This window comes from Grampus griseus (assembly GCF_964374135.1).
Source record: "Grampus griseus genome assembly, chromosome: 3".
Classification (NCBI taxonomy): domain Eukaryota; kingdom Metazoa; phylum Chordata; class Mammalia; order Artiodactyla; family Delphinidae; genus Grampus; species Grampus griseus.
The window spans coordinates 125,609,046-125,630,086 of NC_139019.1; the positions used below are offsets into that span (position 1 = coordinate 125,609,046).

The 21,041-nt window shown below is 52.4% G+C and overlaps 1 protein-coding gene across 2 annotated transcripts in view; it reads right to left on the reverse strand.

Moving 5' to 3' along the window:
* CSF1R (colony stimulating factor 1 receptor) overlaps window positions 1–18,886 on the reverse strand; it is a 30,006-nt gene extending 11,120 nt beyond the window's left edge. For both annotated transcript variants that reach the window (XM_082652247.1, XM_082652246.1), the window contains exons 1-10: window positions 18,731–18,886; window positions 14,290–14,547; window positions 13,571–13,855; window positions 11,732–11,868; window positions 10,903–11,062; window positions 6,480–6,666; window positions 4,009–4,124; window positions 3,737–3,857; window positions 3,454–3,641; window positions 1,652–1,767 (exon numbers count right to left, since the gene is read on the reverse strand). In XM_082652247.1, coding sequence (XP_082508373.1) covers window positions 1,652–1,767; window positions 3,454–3,641; window positions 3,737–3,857; window positions 4,009–4,124; window positions 6,480–6,666; window positions 10,903–11,062; window positions 11,732–11,868; window positions 13,571–13,855; window positions 14,290–14,547; window positions 18,731–18,779 — 1,617 coding nt within the window. In that variant the 5' untranslated portion in view covers window positions 18,780–18,886. The remainder of the gene's footprint in view (window positions 1–1,651; window positions 1,768–3,453; window positions 3,642–3,736; window positions 3,858–4,008; window positions 4,125–6,479; window positions 6,667–10,902; window positions 11,063–11,731; window positions 11,869–13,570; window positions 13,856–14,289; window positions 14,548–18,730) is intronic.
* Window positions 18,887–21,041: the final 2,155 nt, after the last annotated feature.

Below are 21,041 nucleotides of genomic sequence, written 5' to 3' on the forward strand. Positions count from 1 at the left end.
TCACCCACCCGACCATGAACAGGTGGGGAAAATGAGGCCCAGAGCGGGCAGTCCACCCGCCAAGGTTGCATGAAGCCCAAACAGGGCAGTCACCCAGCCATGGTCTCATGGCAAACCAGTGTCCGAGCAGGACCCAGATCCCTGAAGACTTGACCTGGGGCCCTGGATTCTGCGCTCAGAGCTGCCTCCTCATGCTGTGTGCTGACATAAGCGCCGGGCACCCCGTGGGCCCCTGGGGCACCCCCCACATACCACCTACCTATCTACTCCAAGTCCTCTACTCACACTAAAACCCACAAGGCAGGTGTGGGGAAGAGAAGGCAGCAGAGGAGCCCACAAGGTGGGTTATTCACCCCTAACTCACCTCACTGCCTTGTTCACACCTGCTGAACCTACAGGATGGGGTCCAACCCCTCAGACCCCCAACCTGTCCCCACCTGGGTCCTCTTCCAGGCATCAGTATTTCCGGAACTCACCTTGGTCTTCCCCCCACCTGCCTCTTTGTACACAGCGCCCTCTCCCCCAGAGACATCCTTTCCCTGAATCTCATCTCCCCCTGGCTGCCTGCCCCGTTCTCCAAGACCTGTCCCACCCACGCCAAGCCACCTCCTCCAAGCAGACTCCCTTCCCTGCCAGCCGGAAAAGATCCCTCCACTTCTGGCCTCCCAGAGCCTTCTGGCCTGGCCCTCTCAGTGCCTGACTGCACAAGAAGTAGTCTTTTATGTAGGGAGGCAGTGAGGCTAAGTGGTGGAGGCCACAGGCTCTGGGGTGCAAGGCAACTGGGACCCTTGGGCGGGTCCTTCAACCTTGCTGAGCCTGCTTCCTTACTGTAAAATGCTGACTGCTCTAGTCCCTGCCTCTAGATTGTTTTGAGGGTAAAATAAGATGATTCCATGGGTTTTTAACAAAATGGCTTTTAAAAAACCAGCCTCTGCCATTGACCGGCTGTAGACTAGGGCAACTGTCTCAACCTCCCAGAACCTCAGCTTCCAACTCTGTAAAATGGGGTAGTGATACTACCCACATGCCATGGTTGTTGAGGTCAGGAAATGAGGGGATGTAGGTAACATGCTTCATAACAATGCCCCTAAAATCACCATCACTGACTGAGCACTCAGAGTGACAGGCAGTGCACTAAACGTCAATGTGCAATTAACGGCAGACTTGATTAATAATCATATTAAATAAAGACGAGGACGATGATGGTCAGGCCTTCCCCTCCACTGACTTACCTGCCACCTGACAGAGACACAGGCCTGGCCCCATGATACCCTCTCTGTGTCCCTGGAAGCCCCCAGCTGGGACAAGTTCCCATGTTCATGCTCTCCCCAACAGCCACGGCTCTCCCCGTAGCATCTCTCCCTGTGATCCACGCCCTCACTTCCGTGGCTATTCGATTAGCAACCGTCTAGCTCACTAGACAGAGACTTCTACGAGGGCAAAACCTCAGAGGCTCCGAGTCTTGGCTCACCCAGCCACTGACACTGGCATACAGCAGGCGCCCATTAAAGAGCTGTTGGTTCAATGACTGGCTGACAGGTGAATTCGTATTCACAGGGGCTGAAGGGTAGATCCACACAGCCTGGGGGCACTGCCGCAGGGTCTGGCTCACTCGGGTGCCTGGCCGCCCCCCAGCCCTGCCCAGGCTCACCTGCTTGTACTTGTACAAAAGCAACAGGAGTAGCAGCAGCAGCAAGGCCATGACGGACATGCAGGCCACCAGCACCGGCGTGAAGAGGGGCTCGTCAAGGGGCTGCGTGTAGGCTCCTGGAAAGGGTGGGGCAGAGGAGTGAGCAGCAGAAGGGGCCTTTGAGACCCCCTGCTCCCCACTGGAACAGGCCAGTTGCCTGGACTCAGTAGGTGCCCACTAAATTCTTACTGACTGAACGAGGAGTCCTCTCAGCGGGAAGCCCGTAGACCGTCCCCCAGCCGGGGGCAGGGAGGACCACCTCTCTAGCACTGCTCGTGACCAGCTCCAAACCCTGCCCAGACTCGCAGCCTCTGTGGCCAGCGGAGCCCCTCAGGTCACACGGCCCACCCACGGCCCGTGCAAGGAGCCTCTGCAGCAGCCTGGCCTGGGGCTCAGCCATGACGTGCACACTCCCCCAGTGTGGAGACTTACCACCTACACCTCCGGCCAGCTCAGATGGAAAGACCTTCCAGAGGTTAGACTGAAATCTGCCTCCCCAGCATTTCCCTGCAGCTTCCCCGAGTGCCCTTTGGGACCACACAGCCCTTCTGGGAGTCTGAAAGCCAGGTTCATGGACCCGGGGTCTCCTCTTCCCAGATCAACAGCCCTAGTTCCCTTCATGTGTTTGGAAGGACATAATTTCCACCTCCTGGCCCAGGTCAGCAGCATAAGTCTGAGGCCCAGCCTCACCTCTGCCACTTGGGAGGTGTGACGGTGAACCTGTGGCTTCTCTCTAAGCCTCAGGTTCATCATGCCCCAGGGGGGAAGGAAGACTGTACTGACCTCCTAGGGGTGGGCGAGTTCGTTGAAATAATGCCTGTAAAGGGCTTAGCGTGATGCCAGGCACAGTGTAAGCCTCCAATAAAATGTTGGCTTTATTATTTGTAATATACGACCACCAGCTGCAAGACAGAGCAGCCCAGGCAGCGGCATGTGGAATCGGACCTCAGCCCCACTTGCTCCAAGGCCAGCAGCTGGGGCACCTGCGGGCCCCCTGTGAACCAGGCAGAGGCTCCCACTCTGTCCTCTCTGGGCCCAGAGAGCCTCACCCGGGCCTAGCACACAGTGGGTGCTGAATCTGCCTTTTAGAGGCCTGAGGGTTCTGTGGGCCTGTGCAGCCTTGGGCCTCTCAGAATCAGAGAACTAACCCACATGCAGCCTTTGTGTAACGCAGAGAAAGATGCCTCTTCCTCTAGACGGATGATGCAGCTGCGTTAGTGACCCCCGCCCTGGACAGTGGCCCTGAATGGATAGGACTGTGTCTCTGGCAGGAAGGGAATCTGGAAGGGATGGAGAAGGCCGTCAAGGCCGGCCCTGGGATTGGGGGAGGGGACTGTTCATTTGTCGCCTGCTCACATCACCAGACTAAGCTCCGGGGAGGCACTGCTCCCTTCACGAAGTGAGTCCCAAATACACACTTATGAACTAATGAGTCAGTTCAAGTGCAGGAATAGGAGGAGAGGGGCCAGATAAGGCTGTGGCTGCTTCAGGCTGCTTTCTCTCTGGATCTCACGTCTGCATCCCCTCTGCCCTTCTCCCCACTACTTCCAGCCCCATGGGTTCTAGACTCCCCCATCTCGCCACTTCAGGAGAGCTTTGGTCGGGAGGGGCCCTGGAGTCACACGCAGAGAGCTAGAACTCGGTATGTCTGGGATCTGCTTGGCACTGGAACTCTGGCCCTTGGTTCCCAGGGGTGGGGCTGTGGGGCAGTTTCCTGGGCCCCCTTCCCATCTTGGCCTGGAGCAGGCGGGTCAAAGGCTCACCTACAGAGACAGGCCCGAAGGCCTGGGAGCTGTTCCCCAGGCTGTTGTAGGCCCTGCACTCGTACGTCCTGTTGTGTTCCAAGGTCCCAGTGGCCAGCAGGCTCTGGACGGTCACCTTGTGGAAGGGCTTTTGGCTCAGGACCTCAGGGTTCGGGTCGTCCAGGACCAGCACTTGGGTCTTATCACATCTGGGAAGAACAGAATGTGGCTCAGAGTTTCAGGGTGCCCGGCCCCTGCCCCAGCCCTTGCGCCCAGGTGAGGAAGGCAACCAGAGCCCGCTTACCTGTTCGTGTGGCCCCTGCACTGCACCCACGTCACATTGGGCTGGGGGTACCCTGAGGCTTCACAGAGCAGGGTTTTAGAGCCGTTGATGAGGGTCCACGTGACCTCTACCTCTGGGGGGTCTGAGGTAGAGGGAGGGGCAAAGGAGAGAGGAGTCAGCTCCAGAGGCCCGCCTCCTGGCTTGACCACCCGACACTGAGTCTTCTCTCCCCCAGCCCAGCCATCCCGGCAGCCTCAGGAACCCCGTGTCCCCAGCCCCACTCCATCACTCACATAGAAGGGTGAGTTCAAAGGTCAGGGTCTCCTCGCCTCTGGCATTTCTGGCCTGGAAGGAGTAGTGGCCGGCCTCGAAGGGCTTCAGGCGAAGCAGGGTGAGGGTGGAGGTGTACCTGCGTGAGAGGAGCAGGCCATCTGGAGTGAGGACAGTGGGCTCAGACAACCACCTTATAAGGGATTTATTTTTGGTAAAGTGTCCGGGGCACAAAGGCCTTCAAGTACCCAGTCTGAGTGCCCCTGAGACACACAAAAACCCCCAACCCGATTCCCTTAATTGCTTCTTTCATCCGTAAAGCACTTTTGTTCTGAGGTTTAGTAGACGTGATGTCTGTAAAATGCCAACACTGGGAGGCACATCACAGGCCCCAGTGAATGTACCTACTTTCACCACCATCACTGGGCTAAACAATCCTTGCTGAAGACGCCAGCACCCACGTCAGCTTCCATCCCTAAAGCGCCAACCCTGCCAAGAGGGGCCTTGAGAGGGGAGAGAGGCAGGATGTAGCCGTGGGCTCCAGAGAACAGGGCTCAAGTCCTAATGTTGCCCTTTCCTAGCTGTGTGACCTTAGACAAGTACTTAACCTCTCTGATCCTTTGCTTCCTTTTCTGTAAGGGTGACACTTACAGTAATTAATCCACACACTCAACCTAAGGACTAAAGGGATATGTATTCAGAGTGCCTGATAGAGTGCCTGACTCATTGTAGGCACTTGTCTCTTTACTGGAAAATATCTGCAGCCATTACTAGACTAAACCCCATGGTATTCAGAGAGCAATCCTTGAGATAACTAACATCTCCTTCTTAAACTGAAAGAATTTAACTTTTTGCATGAGTCAAAATCACACCTATCACGTGGGCTGTTTGGTGCCCACGCTTACCTACCCTGTGCTGAATGGCCCCAGATTACTATGTTTGAGGGCATCTCCCTGGTTCCTTTCCACAGTGTCCCTGTTGCGTACAGACCCCTGAAACCTATCCATGGACCAGCCTCCTTCCAGGGGTCTGCAGACTCCAGATTCAGAACTTCTGCTTTAGACGAGGGGAAGCTAGAAATCCTGGCCGGAAAGGACAAGAAGGGAACTGGGAAGAGGAAGATAAGGACAAGGGAACATCCTTGTTGATTCTGATGATCGACAACACAAGAATCCAGGAATCAAAGAGGTTTGGGCTTCTGGAGCTAGGAAGAGAACTCCAGAGAATTTGGGAGTTGGAAGATGTCTAGGGATTATCTAGCCCAGGGATGGCAAACAGGTCTCCTCTCATGAGCCAGTTATGATGGAAATATAGCCTAGAGACTGTGTTGAGAAGGACTCTGAGGCTGCATCTGGCAGGATGGGTTCAAAAATGAATTAGGAAAGGGTTCAAAAATGAATTAGGGGGCTTCCCTGGTGGCGCAGTGGTTGAGAGTCCGCCTGCCAATGCAGGGGACACGGGTTCGTGCCCCGGTCTGGGAAGATTCCACATGCCGCGGAGCGGCTAGGCCCATGAGCCATGGCTGCTGAGTCTGCATGTCTGGAGCCTGTGCTCCGCAAGGGGAGAGGCTACAGCAGTGAGAGGCCCACGTACCACAAAAAAAAAAAAAAAAAAAAAATCAATTAGGGGTCTGTGTCACGAGTGAGGGAGGGGAAGTTATCACACACACACCACATATTCGCTGTCCTTGATGGAGCTGTACTCTCTCATTCAAATAGAACAGCGTAAAGAAATTATCATTTTCACACTTGGTATCAGGGTTCCTCCTTGGGGAAGAAACTCTCTTGTTTAGAAAACTACCTGGGGTTAGGTCACTTTGGATGAGGAAGCAAGACCCCAAGGATAGAGTCCACAGGAGACAAGAAAAAGAGATTTCTAAAATGTTGTGCATGTGGGATGAGCAGGATTCTGGGAGTGGAGAGACGGGAGGACGCAGAGTCACACGGCACTCTGTAAGAAGAGCTCTGAGCCTGTGGAGAAGAGCACAGCTGGTGAGAAATTCTCAGGGGTGGATGACCACAGGCTTTTAAAGAACTTCTGATGTATCTGTGACTGAGAGATGTTAATTCCCTCTATTCCCCAAACCTGTGTATGTGGCAGATACGTCGTGCGATTGCTATTAGGAGTGTGACTATGAGTGGAAGTCATGGGGGGGTGTCTTCTGCATTTGGATGAGTCACAAAAGAGGAGGCATGAGATCAAGACCTTGGGTGACCATCAGAGTGCACGCTTTCAAGAAATGGTAGAATTCTTGAAGAGGACATTGGATTTTCCAAGGATATAGGACAGAGGGATACACTAATTTGATCTGCATCTCAGACGCTGATGACGGATATCGAGATTCTACGTAGTCAAGAAAAATGAGACCTAGAAACCGGAAAGGACTCGCTCCAGGTCACGCAGCAAGGTTGAGATAGAACCCAAGTGTCCTGACTCCCGGCTGAGGTGCTCCATCTGGCTGTGGGCTATGCGGATGCGAGCTAATAGGTGATACCTGTATGTGCCCTTGTTGGTTACAAAATTGAGCTTGGGCTGGTGGCCAAGGAAGGGTCCCCGATAGGTCCAGTTAAAACTTTGCAGGCTTGGGTAGGCCTCCACCTTGACTTTGAGTTCGATCTTCTCACCCACGGTCACCTCCTGGAGGAGGTTCTGCTCAGAGGTCAAGTTCAAGTAGGCACTGTCTGGAAAGCAGAATGCACAGAGATCTGGCATTAGTGGGAAGATACCCCAGTGTGTGTGTTCATTTAGCAATCCACCCATTGAGCCAGTCTTTCAGCTGGGCCCTCCCTGAGCACCTACCATGTGCCAGGCACACAGACCCCGCCCATAACCCAGACTTGCCCTCTCTCATCTCTTTTCCCACCACCCCCAGGGCTCCAAACTCTTCTCTTCTTCACTGAGTTCCTGGGACAACGTGGGCAAATTCCTATCCTCCTTGGCACCTCTACATCTTTATTTATATAACGAAGAGATTGAATATATCTATGTTGTTATAACTTTATGGAAATTTTTCTAGCAGTTAAAAAAAAAGTCAGGTGTTTTTTTTTCCATACGCTCTCACCCATTTCCCCTTTTTTCAGTAGTAGTATAGTCAATGCAGCTTCCCTATCCAGCTCTAAAGTGGGCACGTGATCCAGGCCAGCCAATCAGGGTAATCTGTCCCCTTGGGACCAGTGATTGGTTTTTGGGCCAGGCATGTGAGTCCATGACTCTAATTTCCATGATTTTTGTTCGAACTCGAGGGAAAGAGAAGCTTTCATTCCACTGGGGTTTCCAAACTTGGTGCTGCCCCGCAAGAAAAATAAAGAGCTAAGAGTTGGGAAGCAACAGATTCTTGTCCACACCTGAACACCTAAATCTAACGAAACCAGAAGCTCATATCCATGGGGGTTTTAGCTATAATTCCTCTTTTGATTAGGCCAGTTTGAGTTGATTTCTAGTACCTGTAACTGAAAGAGTCTTGGCTGGTTTCTTCTAAGTAAATTCATGAATTAAAATCAAGCTGCTCTGATTGAATTGTAGGCAAAGGAGAGGTGCAAAAACCCCCATCCATTCAGCCTCTCTCTGCCTCTCATGGAAGCTACTCTAATACCCTCTTAAAATCCCAAGGCTTTGCAAAAAGACCAGATGACCTCTCAGGGCTCCTCTTCTTACTCAATTCTAGGAAATCTAAAATTCACTCTTCTACCCTGTGTTGTTCCTGCTCAAAAAGCTCCCTGTGATTCCCCATCACCTCCACTATTCAGCTTGGCATTCAAGGCTCTTCTCATTCAAGTCTCCCTATGCCCATCTAGCCACGTCCCCACTTCACACACATACACATACACATACACACACACACACACACACACACACACACACATACACAATTCTCCACCCATCTCGATGTTCTCATGTCCCCTGAACACACCACAGTCATTCCAACCTTGGATGTTGTGCTCAAGTCATTTCCTGCACCAGGAACCCCATATTCTTCCTCTCTTCTATTTAGATCCTTCTCATTCTCCAAGACTTGTACCCATAAGGGAGACTCCTCCCATCCACTCCAGGCTAAAGGGAGCTCTCCTTCCTCTGGATTCCTGTTGCTTTTTTTTTTTTTAAATTGAGGTATAGTTGATGTACAATATTTGATAAGTTTCAGGTCTACAACAGAGTGCTTCACAATTTTTAAAGGTTTTACTCCATTTACAGCTATTATAAATTAGTAGCCATATTCCCTGTGTTGTACAACATATGCTTGTAGCTTATTTATTTTATACATAGTAGTTTGTGCCTCTTAATCCTCTACCCCTATACTGCCTCTCCCATCTTCCCTCTCCCCACTGGTAACCACTAGTTTGTTCTCTATATCTGTGAGACTGCTTTTTTTTGTTATATTCATTCGTTTGTGGTACTTTTTTAGATTCCACATGTAAGTGATGTCATACAATATTTGTCTTTCTCTGACTTGTTTCACTTAGCATGGTGCCCTCTGCTGCCCTTTGAGATGACACATTCATTAGGCACCACATCTACACTACTTCACGTGTCTGGTTCCTCCTTGAGGTAGCTGTCTTCTCTGAGTTTGTGAGCTTTTAGGGCAAGGCTGTTTTCTTCTCTCTTCTCCCCTTAGCCATCCATCCATCCATCCATCCATCCATCCATCCATCCATCCAAACTCCAGCCACTTCCCACCACCTCCACCATTACCACCCTAATCAAGCCACCATCACCTCTAGCTCAGACTAGCAGTAGCCCCCTCTCTCCCTGCTTCTACCCTCATCTCCCTATAGACAGTCCTCAACAGAGCACCAGAAAGCCATGTTACATCTTGTTACCTCCAAGTCAGATGATGTCACTCCTTTGTTCAGACCCTCCAATGGCACCCCATCTCTCTCAAGAGGAAAAGCCCAAGTCCTCACCTTGGCCTACGGGGACCTTCCCCTTCACCTCTGACCTCAGCTTCTACCGCTCTTCCTCTTGAGCTCCAGCCCAGCCACACTGGCTGACCTGCTCCTTGCATGTGGTGAGCATGGACCTGCCTTAACAACATTGCTTGCCCTCTGCCTGAAGCTCTCTTCTCCAAGATTCTACATGGCTTGGTCCTTCACCCACCTCAAGTCTGCTCAAATGTCAGCTTCCCAGTAAGATCTTCCTTGATGATCACCCTATTTTAAACTGAAAACCCTATCAAACTGATTTGCTTTTTTATAATTTATTTTGCTTATTGCTGTCTTCTCCCAACAAGAGTACAAACTCCAAGTGGGCAGGGGTTTTTCTCTCTCTTTCATTTGTAGCTGTATTCTCAGCATTGAGAAGTATCCGGCCAGATGTGTGAAGGAAAACAAACATCTACTGAGTGACTACTGTATGTCTGCACTAGAAAACAGTTAGGATTAGAATCCAAAACTGGGAGACGGTTCAATGTTCTCCTCTCCTGCCTTAGCCCTCAAATCTCCCGGCGTAGGATGGGCCCACAGCAGAGCTTAGGTGCTTCCGTAAACCTAATGCGTTGTTTGTGCTGTGAGGGTAGCGATTCTCATGCTCCCCCCTCCCCGCCTCCCCTCGAGCTCCCATAACTTTTAACACATGAGGTGTGGCCAGACTGAAGTGACTCAGAGCCTGTCCCCACCTTGAAGAAACTCCCCTTAGCTCTGGATTCTCAGCCCAGTGGCCGCTGCTGCCTCTCACCCAATCACTCTGTCCAAAGACCCGGGAGTCATCTTGGCTCCTTTATCCTTCACCCCTTCATCCCAGCAGTCACCAAGTCCATTATCCCTCCGAAATCGTTCTGGATGACAGACTCTCCTGGGCCGCTGCCGTGGTCCAGCACCCTTCGCAATCTCTAGCCTGGACCACTGCATTAACCGCCCTCATGGGTCTCCAGCCTCTAGTCTCCCATCCAATCCACATGGCGTCGGGCTGAGCCTCCTCAGATAACATCTCCTCATGCACACTTAGCATTTACTGTATGCCAGGTCCTATTCTAGGTACTTCAAATATATATATATTCATATATTCATTTAATTCTCACAGCAATCCTATGAGATAGTTACTGTTAGCATCCCCATTTTGCAGATGGGGAAACAGAGTAAGGAACCTGCCTAAGTCATTGGTGGAGCCGGGTTGGAATGTGCCCCAGGAGTGCGGGTTCCTGACCACCACACAGTGGACCCTCTGTGCAATCTGATCTCATCACTCTCCTCTTAAAACATTTAACGACCTCCACCGGATATGATGCAAACTCCCCACCCAATTTGCCCTCAGACACTACCTTCAGCACTGCTTTCCTGTGACCATCCCTGCCTCCCCTTCATGTCCCTGCTGTTGTCAGCTTCTCTGGATGTCTCACATGTTCTTGCTCTCTTTGCCTTTGAGCCTTTGCATATGCTGTTCCCTCTGCCAGCAGTGCTGTTCCCCTTCCTTTTCCACCCCTCTGCCTGGCTAACCCACCTCCATTCTTCTGGTCCCAGCTTAGAGGCCACTTTTTCCAAGCCTTGGTTGGGAGTCTCGCTTGGTGTTCCCAGGACACCCCACACTTCCCCCATGACCGCACTGGGTGATCATTGTCTGTTCACGTGTCCCTGTGATGTGAGTTTCCCAGGCATGAAGGAAGGAATGAATGAGTGAACAGTGAAGCCCAGGAGGGAGCTACTGGACACCAATCCCCAAACAGAACTAATGATGCTGGAATGAGATGCAGCCATGCACTGTAGGACCTCCAAGGCGGGAGGGAGGGATTCTGGGGCGTGGGGCGGGGGACCTGGGAGGGCTGTCAGTGTCGTGGCTCCTTAACCAGGCCCAGAAAAGGGATTCTAGTGAGCTGTTCTAACAATGTCTCCTCCTTCCCTGCCATCAGCTCCCTCTCTCTCAATCCCCTTATACACCCCCTCACCCCAGGATCCCTGATGACCCTTCCCCACCACCCTGATGCTTACCTACCACCCAGAAGACCATGGAGGTGGAGTGGATGCCCCGGGCATTGGTGGCCGTGCAGGTGTAGTTGCCAGCATCTTGGAAGCTTACGTGATCGAGGTTGAGCGTCAGGACTTTTTGATAACGGTTGTCATGGAAGTCGGATTGTTGAGAGATTGTGAGCTGCAGCCAGAAGGAATGGAAATGGTATACTGAGGTTGTTTAGGAATTAGAAAGATTTGGTTTCTAATTCTCAGCCTTTAAGAATTACTATCTGCCTCTCCTTGGGCAGGGACTGAACTCTGAGCCTCAGTTTCTTCATCTGCAAAATGGGACTGACACTGGCCCCATGCTCTTAGGGTTGTAGAGTAAGTGAGAAGGAGCAGGCAAATGGCACAGGACTAGCCTGGCACACGGTAGGCACAAGGAGGGAGGATGTTCTTAGAAGCAGCCGCCATTTCCTCCTGAGAAGAGCCCCTCTTCTGTCCTCTCTCCAGAGTTTTTCTGAAAGGACCCTTACATTCCTGGGCTTCAGAGGTGGCCTAGGAACCCCTTGCTAAGTCAGAAGTGAGCTGACATGTGGCTCTTGCCTACAGGCTGGGGCAAAGGTCATGGGTCAAGGGAGTGGAGTACTGCCTCCTCCCACCAACCCCCACAAGATTTAGCGGCACGAGCCTGAGTCCTGCTTCTGGATCAGCTACTGACTGGCAGTGAGATCTTGGGTGAGTCCACTCCCCTCTCTGGGTCTGGGCCATGACCTCAGCCCAGAGAGCCAGCTTGAGGTGGGGCTGGGGGCTGCATCCTGCAGGGCCTGGCATGTCAGAAGGATGGACAGACTCCCCAGGGACTGACCTTGGTGTCTCCGTGTTGGAGGAAGACATCAAAGTTGACATCAACGTCGCTGGCTGAGCATATGATCTGGGCAGCCTCTCCTCGAATCCGCACCAGCTCTGTAGGCTTCAGGGTCAAGGTCGGGGGTCCTGGGATGACTGAGGTCAGGGCAAGGGACCCATGAACATCCAGGCCAGAGCTGTCACTCTGCTTCCTGCCATGGGCCAGGCTCCCATTCCAAATCCTGGGAGGCAGCCCCGACGCCTCAGTTTTCCCCACGACAAGTCCTGTCTCCTAAATAGACCTTGAAAAGTCCCCTTTGCTCCATCACCAGTGCCTCTCCCCAGTCTCACCCTCCTTCTCTGCTCTGGACCCCTTCAGGCACCTGGGAGGCCTCCCTCCTTCCTCGCAGCGGCCAAAGGGAGGTCTTTGCAATGAAAATAGGATCATGCCTCTCTCTCGTGACAGTATTCAGTGGCTTCTCATCATCACTGTCAGAATAAAACCCGAAGTCCCTCCCGCCTCCCCAGGCCCCGCTCCTGACCCGTGGACACCTGCCACCCTCCACTCCCCCAGCTGCCTTTCCCACCGCACAGCCTTTCCCACCCAGCGACTCTGCACTTGCCCTTCCTTCCAGGAATGCCTTCTCCCACGCGTTGACTGCCTGCCTCTTCTCATCCTTCAGATCTTTAGCTCAGACATTCCTCGGAGAGGCCTCCTGTCACAGTTTCGCTGAATTAGCCTCATCCGCCACCCCCCGCCCCATATTTCTTCAGCTTGATTTCTTCATCATCACAATTGGTATTTACTGACTTTCTCTCCCGTCTGTCTCCCCAGTAAATGTCAGATCCATGAAGACGCTATCCCTCACAGCTAGCCCAGTGCCTAAAACATAGTAGGAATTGAATGAATATTTCTAGCTGTTGCTCTTGTTGAAACATAACCTAATTCAGTTCCTCAAGGTCCAGACACTAAGGGACTCACCCGTGGTCACTGAGAGGGTCATGGCCGAACTAGAGCCCAGCGCTCTCTCTGCAAAGTGCAGGGAAAGGGCCTTCATGGCTCCCTCTGCCCACAGGGTGGGGTCCTTTGACTTCCTGGACAGTTACGTGGCCTCAGAGCACAGGGCCTTGGGTCAGCCATGCCGCTCTGACCCTGGCCTCATTACAGGCACCTGATTCCTGTCTCAAGCCCAGGTTACGAGCCTGGGGTCCTGCTGACACATACCAATCCTTCCAGAAACCAGAATCCCGTCCACCAGCCCAGCAGAGACAAGGGGCAATAGGAGTGAGACTTCACCAGCATTTTTGCCCCCCAGAGAGAGGTGTCCCACCCACCCGCCACCACGATGTCCCATCGCCTGGCTCACTACCCCCTTTCCTGTGCCCAGCACCCAGCACCAGACCGGCACTGAGTGGGAAATCCATGTCTGAGAGTGTGGGAGAGCTTCGGGCCCTCCTTCCGTTCCTGGAACATTCGAAGCCTGTTCCCAGCTCATGACTATGTACCTGCTGTTTCCTCTGCTGTTTCCACCTTCTCGTAATTCACATTTCAGCTCAAATAAAATGTCACTCTCTCCATGAGCCACCCCCCCACTCCCACACACTCTATTCTATCTCCCTGCTCAATGATTTTCACAGCTTGTCTCACGATCTGAGACCACCTTGCCCAGTGAGTTATTGGCTTATGTATGCCCTGCCTTTCTGTGCCCGACACCTTACCGTCTTGCCCCAGTAGATGCCCCATAGATCACTGTCGCGATTGGGAGGAAGAGATGAAACAAAGCCCCCCCTGCCCCCCCTCCCCCATTACTTCCCCTCAGGCCAGGCGCCAGCTCTCTGTCCCTCCCGGCCCACACACCTTTCTGAACTTTAAGTCGGATGCTGAGGGACTTCACCATCCTGCCGTCCACCCGAGCACTGCACTCATAGTCCTGGCTTTCGATGAACTTGGCCTTGTGGATGATGAAGCCGTGCGAGGGCAAGAAGGAGTAGTTGGTTTGGCGCAAGACAGGTCGGCCACGCACCCGCACCAGCGAGACGCCTGCCCCCAGCGCTGGGTCCGTGAGCAGGCAGGGCAGCAGCGCGTCCTGACCCTCCATCACCGTCACTTCCTCGACCAGGACCCTCCAGGGCCGAACAGGGTCTGGGGAACGTGGGGATACAGGGTTACAACTGCCTTCCCTCCACCAGGCCAAGAGTTCCCTGGACACTGGTGACAGGGAAGCTCAGAGATGCTGATCATTTGCCTGAGGTCACACTATACCAGGGAAGCTCAGCTGATGCTTGGGGCTCTGAAGCCAGGTCCAGCCCCACTATTTAATGCTGTGTGACCTTAGGCAAATGACTCAACCTCTCTGAGCCTTTGGAAAATGGGCAGAATCACAGAACCACCTCACAGCGTTGTTGTGAGGACAACGTTAAATTAGAAGCACTGCCACAGGTCCTTGTTCGTGGCAGGTACTCAGCAAATGTGCAGCTGGCTTATTGTGATTGTTAACATTAGGGCCCAGCCCTCCTGTGCATTCGTGGTGGGACCTGCTTGGCTAGTCCTCTTGGGAGCGGGCTCACAGTCCTCACCTTTGACATAGAGATGGATGGTGGCGCTGCCCCCCAGGGGGTCTCCACGCTCAGTGCAGCGGTAGGTTCCCGTGTTTAGGAAGGTGGCATTGTTCGTGGTGAGGATGCTGCTGGGGGCGTCAGCGTCCAGAGTCCAGTAGGTGGAAATGGGGCCGTCCCATTCCACGCTGCCGTTGCTCACACATCTCAAGGTCACGGCTGTGCCTGGCTCCACGACCAGCTCAGGACCACTGGGCTCTATCACCGGGACCCCCTGACCTGGTGACGGGGGGGGGGGGTGGCAAACAGAATTGAGGCCTGAGGTGACACCGCCTTGGCCACACCCTGCCTCTGAGATGGGTGCTGCCCTGGCAGGGGTGATGCTGGTTCTGGGGTTCAGTTGTGACTTGCAGGATCACCTTGAACAAGTTCCTGCCCCTCTCTGGTCACTTGCTCAGGCCCCCAGCCCAAAGCTGCTGTGATGACTGATGTCTCTGATGGAAGGGTATTGGGAGATTTCTCGGCCTCCAACCCAGCCGCTGTCCCATGGGGGCTCCCCCAGCTTCTGGCCTCAGTCTCACTGGCAATGACTGCATCATTCTCCCCAGGAGTGGACTCCTTCAGCCCCATGTACAAAGTGGGCTGCATCCCTGCTGCTAAGCCCAGCACCCAGCTCAAAGAAGGGGCTTCAGACAAGCAAAGGAAGAAACAAATGAATGGAATGTTCATGGCAGAGTCCTCTGAGTTAATTTACACGGGGAAGAAGAAAAGCAGTGTAGGATCTTAGCCCAGCAGAGTTAGACAGGTTCAGAAGTCTTCTGTCGTGCCCACTCCCATCACTGGACGTCTGGTCTAGAACACAGTAAGATGGTTCAGAGGCTCTGTGTCTCAGTTTCCTCACTTATAAAATGGGGACCATAATTGTACCCATTTATTGGGATAGATACCAGGAGATTTAAACGCATGGAAAGCCTTTAGAACATCACCTGTCACCAAATATAAATACTCAGTAAGGTTAGCCCTTATGTTTATTACCTAGTCCACCCCCAGCAACCCACCCTGACATCCCAGCAGTGCTGCGTTTACTAGGGAGACAATCTCTTTTAAGGAAAATTTTCTTGAAGGAGAAAAGAGAACTTGAAACTCATCTCAGGCCCTCCGGGAAGAAGGCCCATTGCCTCTGCAGCGTCAGCATTTTTCCAGGGCCTAAAATAGGGGCAGTGGAGGGAAGTGAGAGCTGATTCAAGGCCTTGGAGGGGCTGCCAGGCGCCCTCCAGCCTGTGCAGGCGGAAGCACATTGCTGGCGCCCGGCCCAGACCCGGTTTCCGCTCAGCCTGCAGCCCTTCTCCCAGAGATGCTCTCACTTCTGCTTCCCGGCCACGGGGAGAGAACCCCTTGCCCCCAGGACAAGGGGTACCACCTGCTGGGCACTGGCATATCTCAGGCTGTGGGTCCTGGCTCTGCCACTGACCCACTAGGTACCCCTAGTGAGTCTAAACCTTCTGTCCCAGCGATGGGGCCACGGACACGCTAGCCCTGAGGGCACCAGTTAAATTCAGGGACTCTACGTCGTCCTGCACGAAAGTTCCTTAAATAGGTCTTTCCATCCACTGCCCCACCACCCCGCCCTCACCATAGACGCCAGAACTGGAAAGATCCTCTCTGTCAAATGATATCAGGATGGCTTATGTTTTCATTTTGTACCCATCAGAGGTGCGCAGCCCCTCTGCCCGAGCTTCTGATCGGCATAAAGGATTGAGTGAATACTACCAAAGCCAACACCTGAGGGTTGTAGCCAGCACTCCTGTGCTGCTGAACACCAGGGATGGGGACAAACATCATTTCTGGCAGGCTGTTGGCAAGTCCCAACCGAGTGGGTGCTGGCCTATTACTGCTGCAGCCGTGCAGGGCCCCAGGCAGGGTTGTATCGTAGGAAAGAGCTTGGATCGTGGGGTCACACCAACCTGGGTCTAAAACTTGGTTTTCCCCTGCTAACTGCGTAGGTTGCTTAACCTCTGACCCTCAGGCTACTCTTCCATCCAATGAGAAGAATCCCAATTCCCACCGCTGAGAGGTCTTAGGAGGATTCAGTGAGGTGATATGCTGCCTCTGGGTCATCAACTCTCCTGCCCTGGGTTACTGGCTTCAACTGCTACACTTCTAGCCTTCCCTCTGGTCCTGACACTCTGATAGCTGAAGTCTTTAACTTTTAAAGATCACAGCCTATGCCTGTAACCTCCCCTGGTCTCAGATTCTGTGATTCTGTATTCCGCTTCTGCCCCCGCCTGGTCTCACAGGTGCCTACTCCCTTCCCCTCCCCTGCTCTGTCCTCTAGCTCTGGCCTCGGCCTCCTGGAAATGTAGTCAGAGAGGCATCTCTCTTGTTTCGTCCTGTCATCTCAAATATTCACTCAGGACAGGGCTGACACCCTCAACTTCCGCCCCAGCTCCCCACTGCTGGCTTGGCTGACAGGAAGAAAAAGCCTGCTCCTGGTAGGGCCGTCCTCCCTGGGCTGGGGCTGGACCGCTTCTGCCCCTTCACCCCACCGTCTCATCTCCCCAAACCTCCCCACCCCCTCCCACTTGTCTGGGAGACCCCTCTCCATCATCAGCTCCCAGGATGTGCCCCAACTTCCGCTCCTCTCCCCCAAAACACACACACGCAGCACAGACCAAGGCCTGGGGCAGAGCTCCCTCCTCAGCCCAGGCTCTTGGCGCGCCTCTCCCGGTCGCTAGCGCGCTCTGATCCTGTCCCCCAACTTTCTCACAGCAGCCCCCTGCCCCCCGCCACTCACCACCGGTCTACTGGGCTGAAAGCTTAGGTTTCCACCCTGCTGTCCCCATCTCTTCTTTCCTTTGAGGCTAGATGCTGGATAGCCCCTCCACCTTCCAACAGTCCCCCACAGGCAGGTTCTGGGCAGGAGGACAGGACAAAGCAGTGAAATAAAACCCGCGGAGCTTTTTAGGGTGAGGGGAATAGTCTCTATCTTAACTGAGTTGGTGGGGACACAAGTGTGTACACTTGTCACATCTCATCGAATGTACACTTAAGAATTTGTGCTTTCTACTATGTGTAAATTACATCTCAACAAAAGAGAACGGACATGCAAGCCCAGTGGGACGGACTGGGCCAGAAAAAGACCTTCAGTGGGCCATCTCCTCATCAGGGACCAGACGCACCTACTCCCCAGGGTCCTGCAGCCCCAGGATGGTGGGGAGGCCAGAGCTGAGGGCTGCCTTCCCACCCCACCCACAGCCCCCATCCTTCCCTGAGCTCCCTCCAAATAAGCAATAAAATTTAATGTGTTTGTTGGGCCAGCTGTAGATACAAGCCAAGCACCCAGCCCCTCACCTCCAGTGAGGCACCCTCCTAGATGGAGATCCTGCATCACTGCTGCTGCCAGAGGGATGGAGTTAGGTTGGGGTCTGCCCCACAGCTCTCCATCCTGAGCCCCAGCAGCCTGTGTTTGGGAGAGCTCTAGCCCAGGAGACCCTTGCTGTCCTTCCCCCGGAAAAGCCTCTTGCCCTGTACTCTCTCCTCCCAAATTTACCTCTTCTGAGCCCTGGGCCAGAAAGGCTAGACTCTTTTCTTTTTTTCTTTTCGCGGTACGCGGGCCTCTCACTGCTGTGGCCTCTCCCGTTGTGGAGCACAGGCTCTGGACACGCAGGCTCAGCGGCCATGGCTCACGGGCCCAGCCGCTCTGCGGCATGTGGGATCCTCCCAGACTGGGGCACAAACCCGTACCCCCTGCATCGGCAGGCAGACTCTCAACCACTGCGCCACCAGGGAAGCCCGGATGCTAGCCTCTTATGTCTCCTTCTAACCCCTTGCCCAAGCCGCCCAAGGAAGGATCATTGCCTCTCAGGCCTCTCCCAGTCAGATCCTGCCTAGTCTGCCTAGTGATTCACAGGCTGGCAGAACCAGCAGAGCCATCAGGGGTTCTCTGGGGCCTCCCTACCCAGTGTAGGTCTGGACCAGGGGCATTGGCATCTCCTAGGAGCTTGTTAGTGGTGCAGAATCTCAAGTCACATCTGAGACCTACTGAGTCAGAATCTGCACCGTAACAAGATCCCTGGGGAATTTGGATGCACTGTGAAGTTTGAAAACCATTTAGTCTAGTCCATCACCGCCCCCAACAACTTGCTATTGACTATTTAGTGGACACTGAAGAGCCCTGAGAGCATCAGGGACGTGTTCAGGACACACGGACAGTCAACATCTGAGCTGGGATGGATCCACAGCCTTCGCCAGGCTAGTTCCACCCCATCCATACCCTCTTTTCCCCCCACTGCCTCTCCAAAGCAGACACCCACATACCTACGGCCCAGGGCTTGGGAGATGGAAGCACGAAGTGGGGACACCCAGCGAGGGGCAGGGGTTTAGAGAGTCCTTCCACAGGAGCCCTCTCTGTCACATCCCCTTCACCCCCCACAATCCCCCAAGGCTCCAGGTGTGCTCTTACCGTGCCAAGCTGTGGCCACCAACAGGATCAGCAGAGTCCCTGGGCCCATGGCCTCAGGGGGAAGGCGGCAGGCCGACGCAGGGCTTGGGGGTGGGCAGGGAGCTAGATTCCTAGACACTGGCTCTGCAGGGACCAGGACGACTGGACACGAGCTCCTCTCCACTGCACTGGCTGTCTGTCTTGTTTTCCTCTTCCTCCTTCTTCTTGGGCTGATCCCCCTTCTTCCCCTTTTAGCTAGGCAAGGCAACCACAGAGTTTGGAAATCTTTGTTTAAAAGAAAAAACTAAAAAACAGAGCCATGACTCCCAGGGGGAGAGGTTAGAGTCTGGGGCAGGACTGGCTAAGTTTGAGGCCCTTCTGAAGCCACCTCTGAGGGGCTCTGGGAGAAGAAACATGCCCAGTGTCAGACAGGCAGTCAACGGCACAAATGGGGGTCCCCAGAGTGACCAGGTGGCTCTTGCTCAGCTGAAAGAGAAGTTAGGTTGGTCTGGACAAGCCTGATAATAAACAGCATCAAGAAGCTTCCATTCACAGGATACTCACTAGCCAAGCCCTTTACGTTCCACTGTCTCCTTTGGTTCCCACAAAAATTTTATAGAGTAGGTACTGTTATCATTCCCATTTCACAGATGGGAAACTGAGGTTCATGGAGATCAAACACTGTAAACTTGCCCAAGGTCATATACCAAATGGTAGAGGTGGAATTTGAATCCAGGCAGCCTGGCTGAAGAACTTTCTTTTTGTGGATTAATTAAGTTTATTTTTTACAAAGAGCCTAATTGTGCTGCTGTATTTCTTTTCTTTTCTTTTCTTTTCTTTTTTTGTGGTACGCGGGCCTCTCACTGTTGTGGCCTCTCCCGTTGCGGAGCACAGGCTCCAGACGCGCAGGCTCAGCGGCCATGGCTCACGGGCCCAGCCGCTCCACAGCATGTGGGATCTTCCCGGACCGGGGCACGAACCCGCGTCCCCTGCATCGGCAGGCGGACTCTCAACCACTGCGCCACCAGGGAAGCCCTGTTTTTCTTAACAAGATTAGATTCTCTGCCCCCTCCTTTCCTGGAGGCAATTGTGTTTACCCCTTTTAGTTGATTCTCTTAGTATTTTCCTTCTTATTTCGATTCACATGGTTATAAAGTTACTTCTTGAAACTAAAAAACAAAAAAAAGAGAAAAAACCCATATAACACTGATCCAGGAAGATGATCATTCTTTCCATCTACTTAGATATATAAACATTGTAAATACATTTGTGTTTTAGCAAAGTGTTTTGAACCTTTAGTAATCATGAATACCAACCAAAACTGAGTCAGGATGAAATTGAAACTCTGACCAGACCTTTAACTTGCAAAGAGATGGAATCAATCATCAGAAACCTCCCAAGAAAGAAAAGCCCAGGACCAGATAGTTTCGCTGGTGAGTTGTACCAAACATTTAAGGAATTAACCCCAATCCTGCTCAAACTCATTCAGAAAAGAGAAGATGAGGGAACACCTCTCAATTCATTCTATGAGGCCAGCATTACCTTGATACCAACAACAGAAAAGGACATCACAAGAAAACTAGAGACCAGTATCCCTTAAGAACATAGATGCAAACGTACTCAGCAAAATACTAGCAAACCAAACCTTACAGCATATTAACATGATCATACACCATGACCAAGTGGTATTTATCCCAGAAATGCAAAGATGTTCAACACATGAAAATCAATCTAATACACCACATCAACAGAACAAGAATAGAATCTCACGTGATTAACTCAATTGATGCATAAAGTCTTTGACAAAATCTCACATGCTTTCATGATAAAACACCCAAAAGAGTAGGAATTAAAACAAACATCCTCAACATGATTAAGGGCATATATAAAAAATTCACAGCTAACTCAATGATAAAAGACTGAAAGCTCCCGGCCCACCCTGCCCCCCTCCCCAACTTTAGATCAGGAACAAGGCAAGGACAGCGGCTCTCACCACTTCTATTCAACATTGTACTGGAGGTTCTAGTCAGAGCAATCATGAAGAAAAAGAAATAAAAGGCAACCAAATTAAAAGCAAGAAGTAAAACTATCTCTATTCACAGATGACAGAATCCTATATTCAGAAAAATCCTAAAGAATCTACAAAACCCCTCAAAAATCTATTAGAGCTAAGAAATGTATTCAGCAAAGTTACGGGATACAAGATCAACACACAGAACTCACATGTATTTCTCTATGCCAGCAGTGAACAACCCAAAAAAGAAATTTAAAAACTGATTTTTTTTAAAATAAATAGCATCAAAATGAGTAAAATACTTGGGAACCAGTGTAA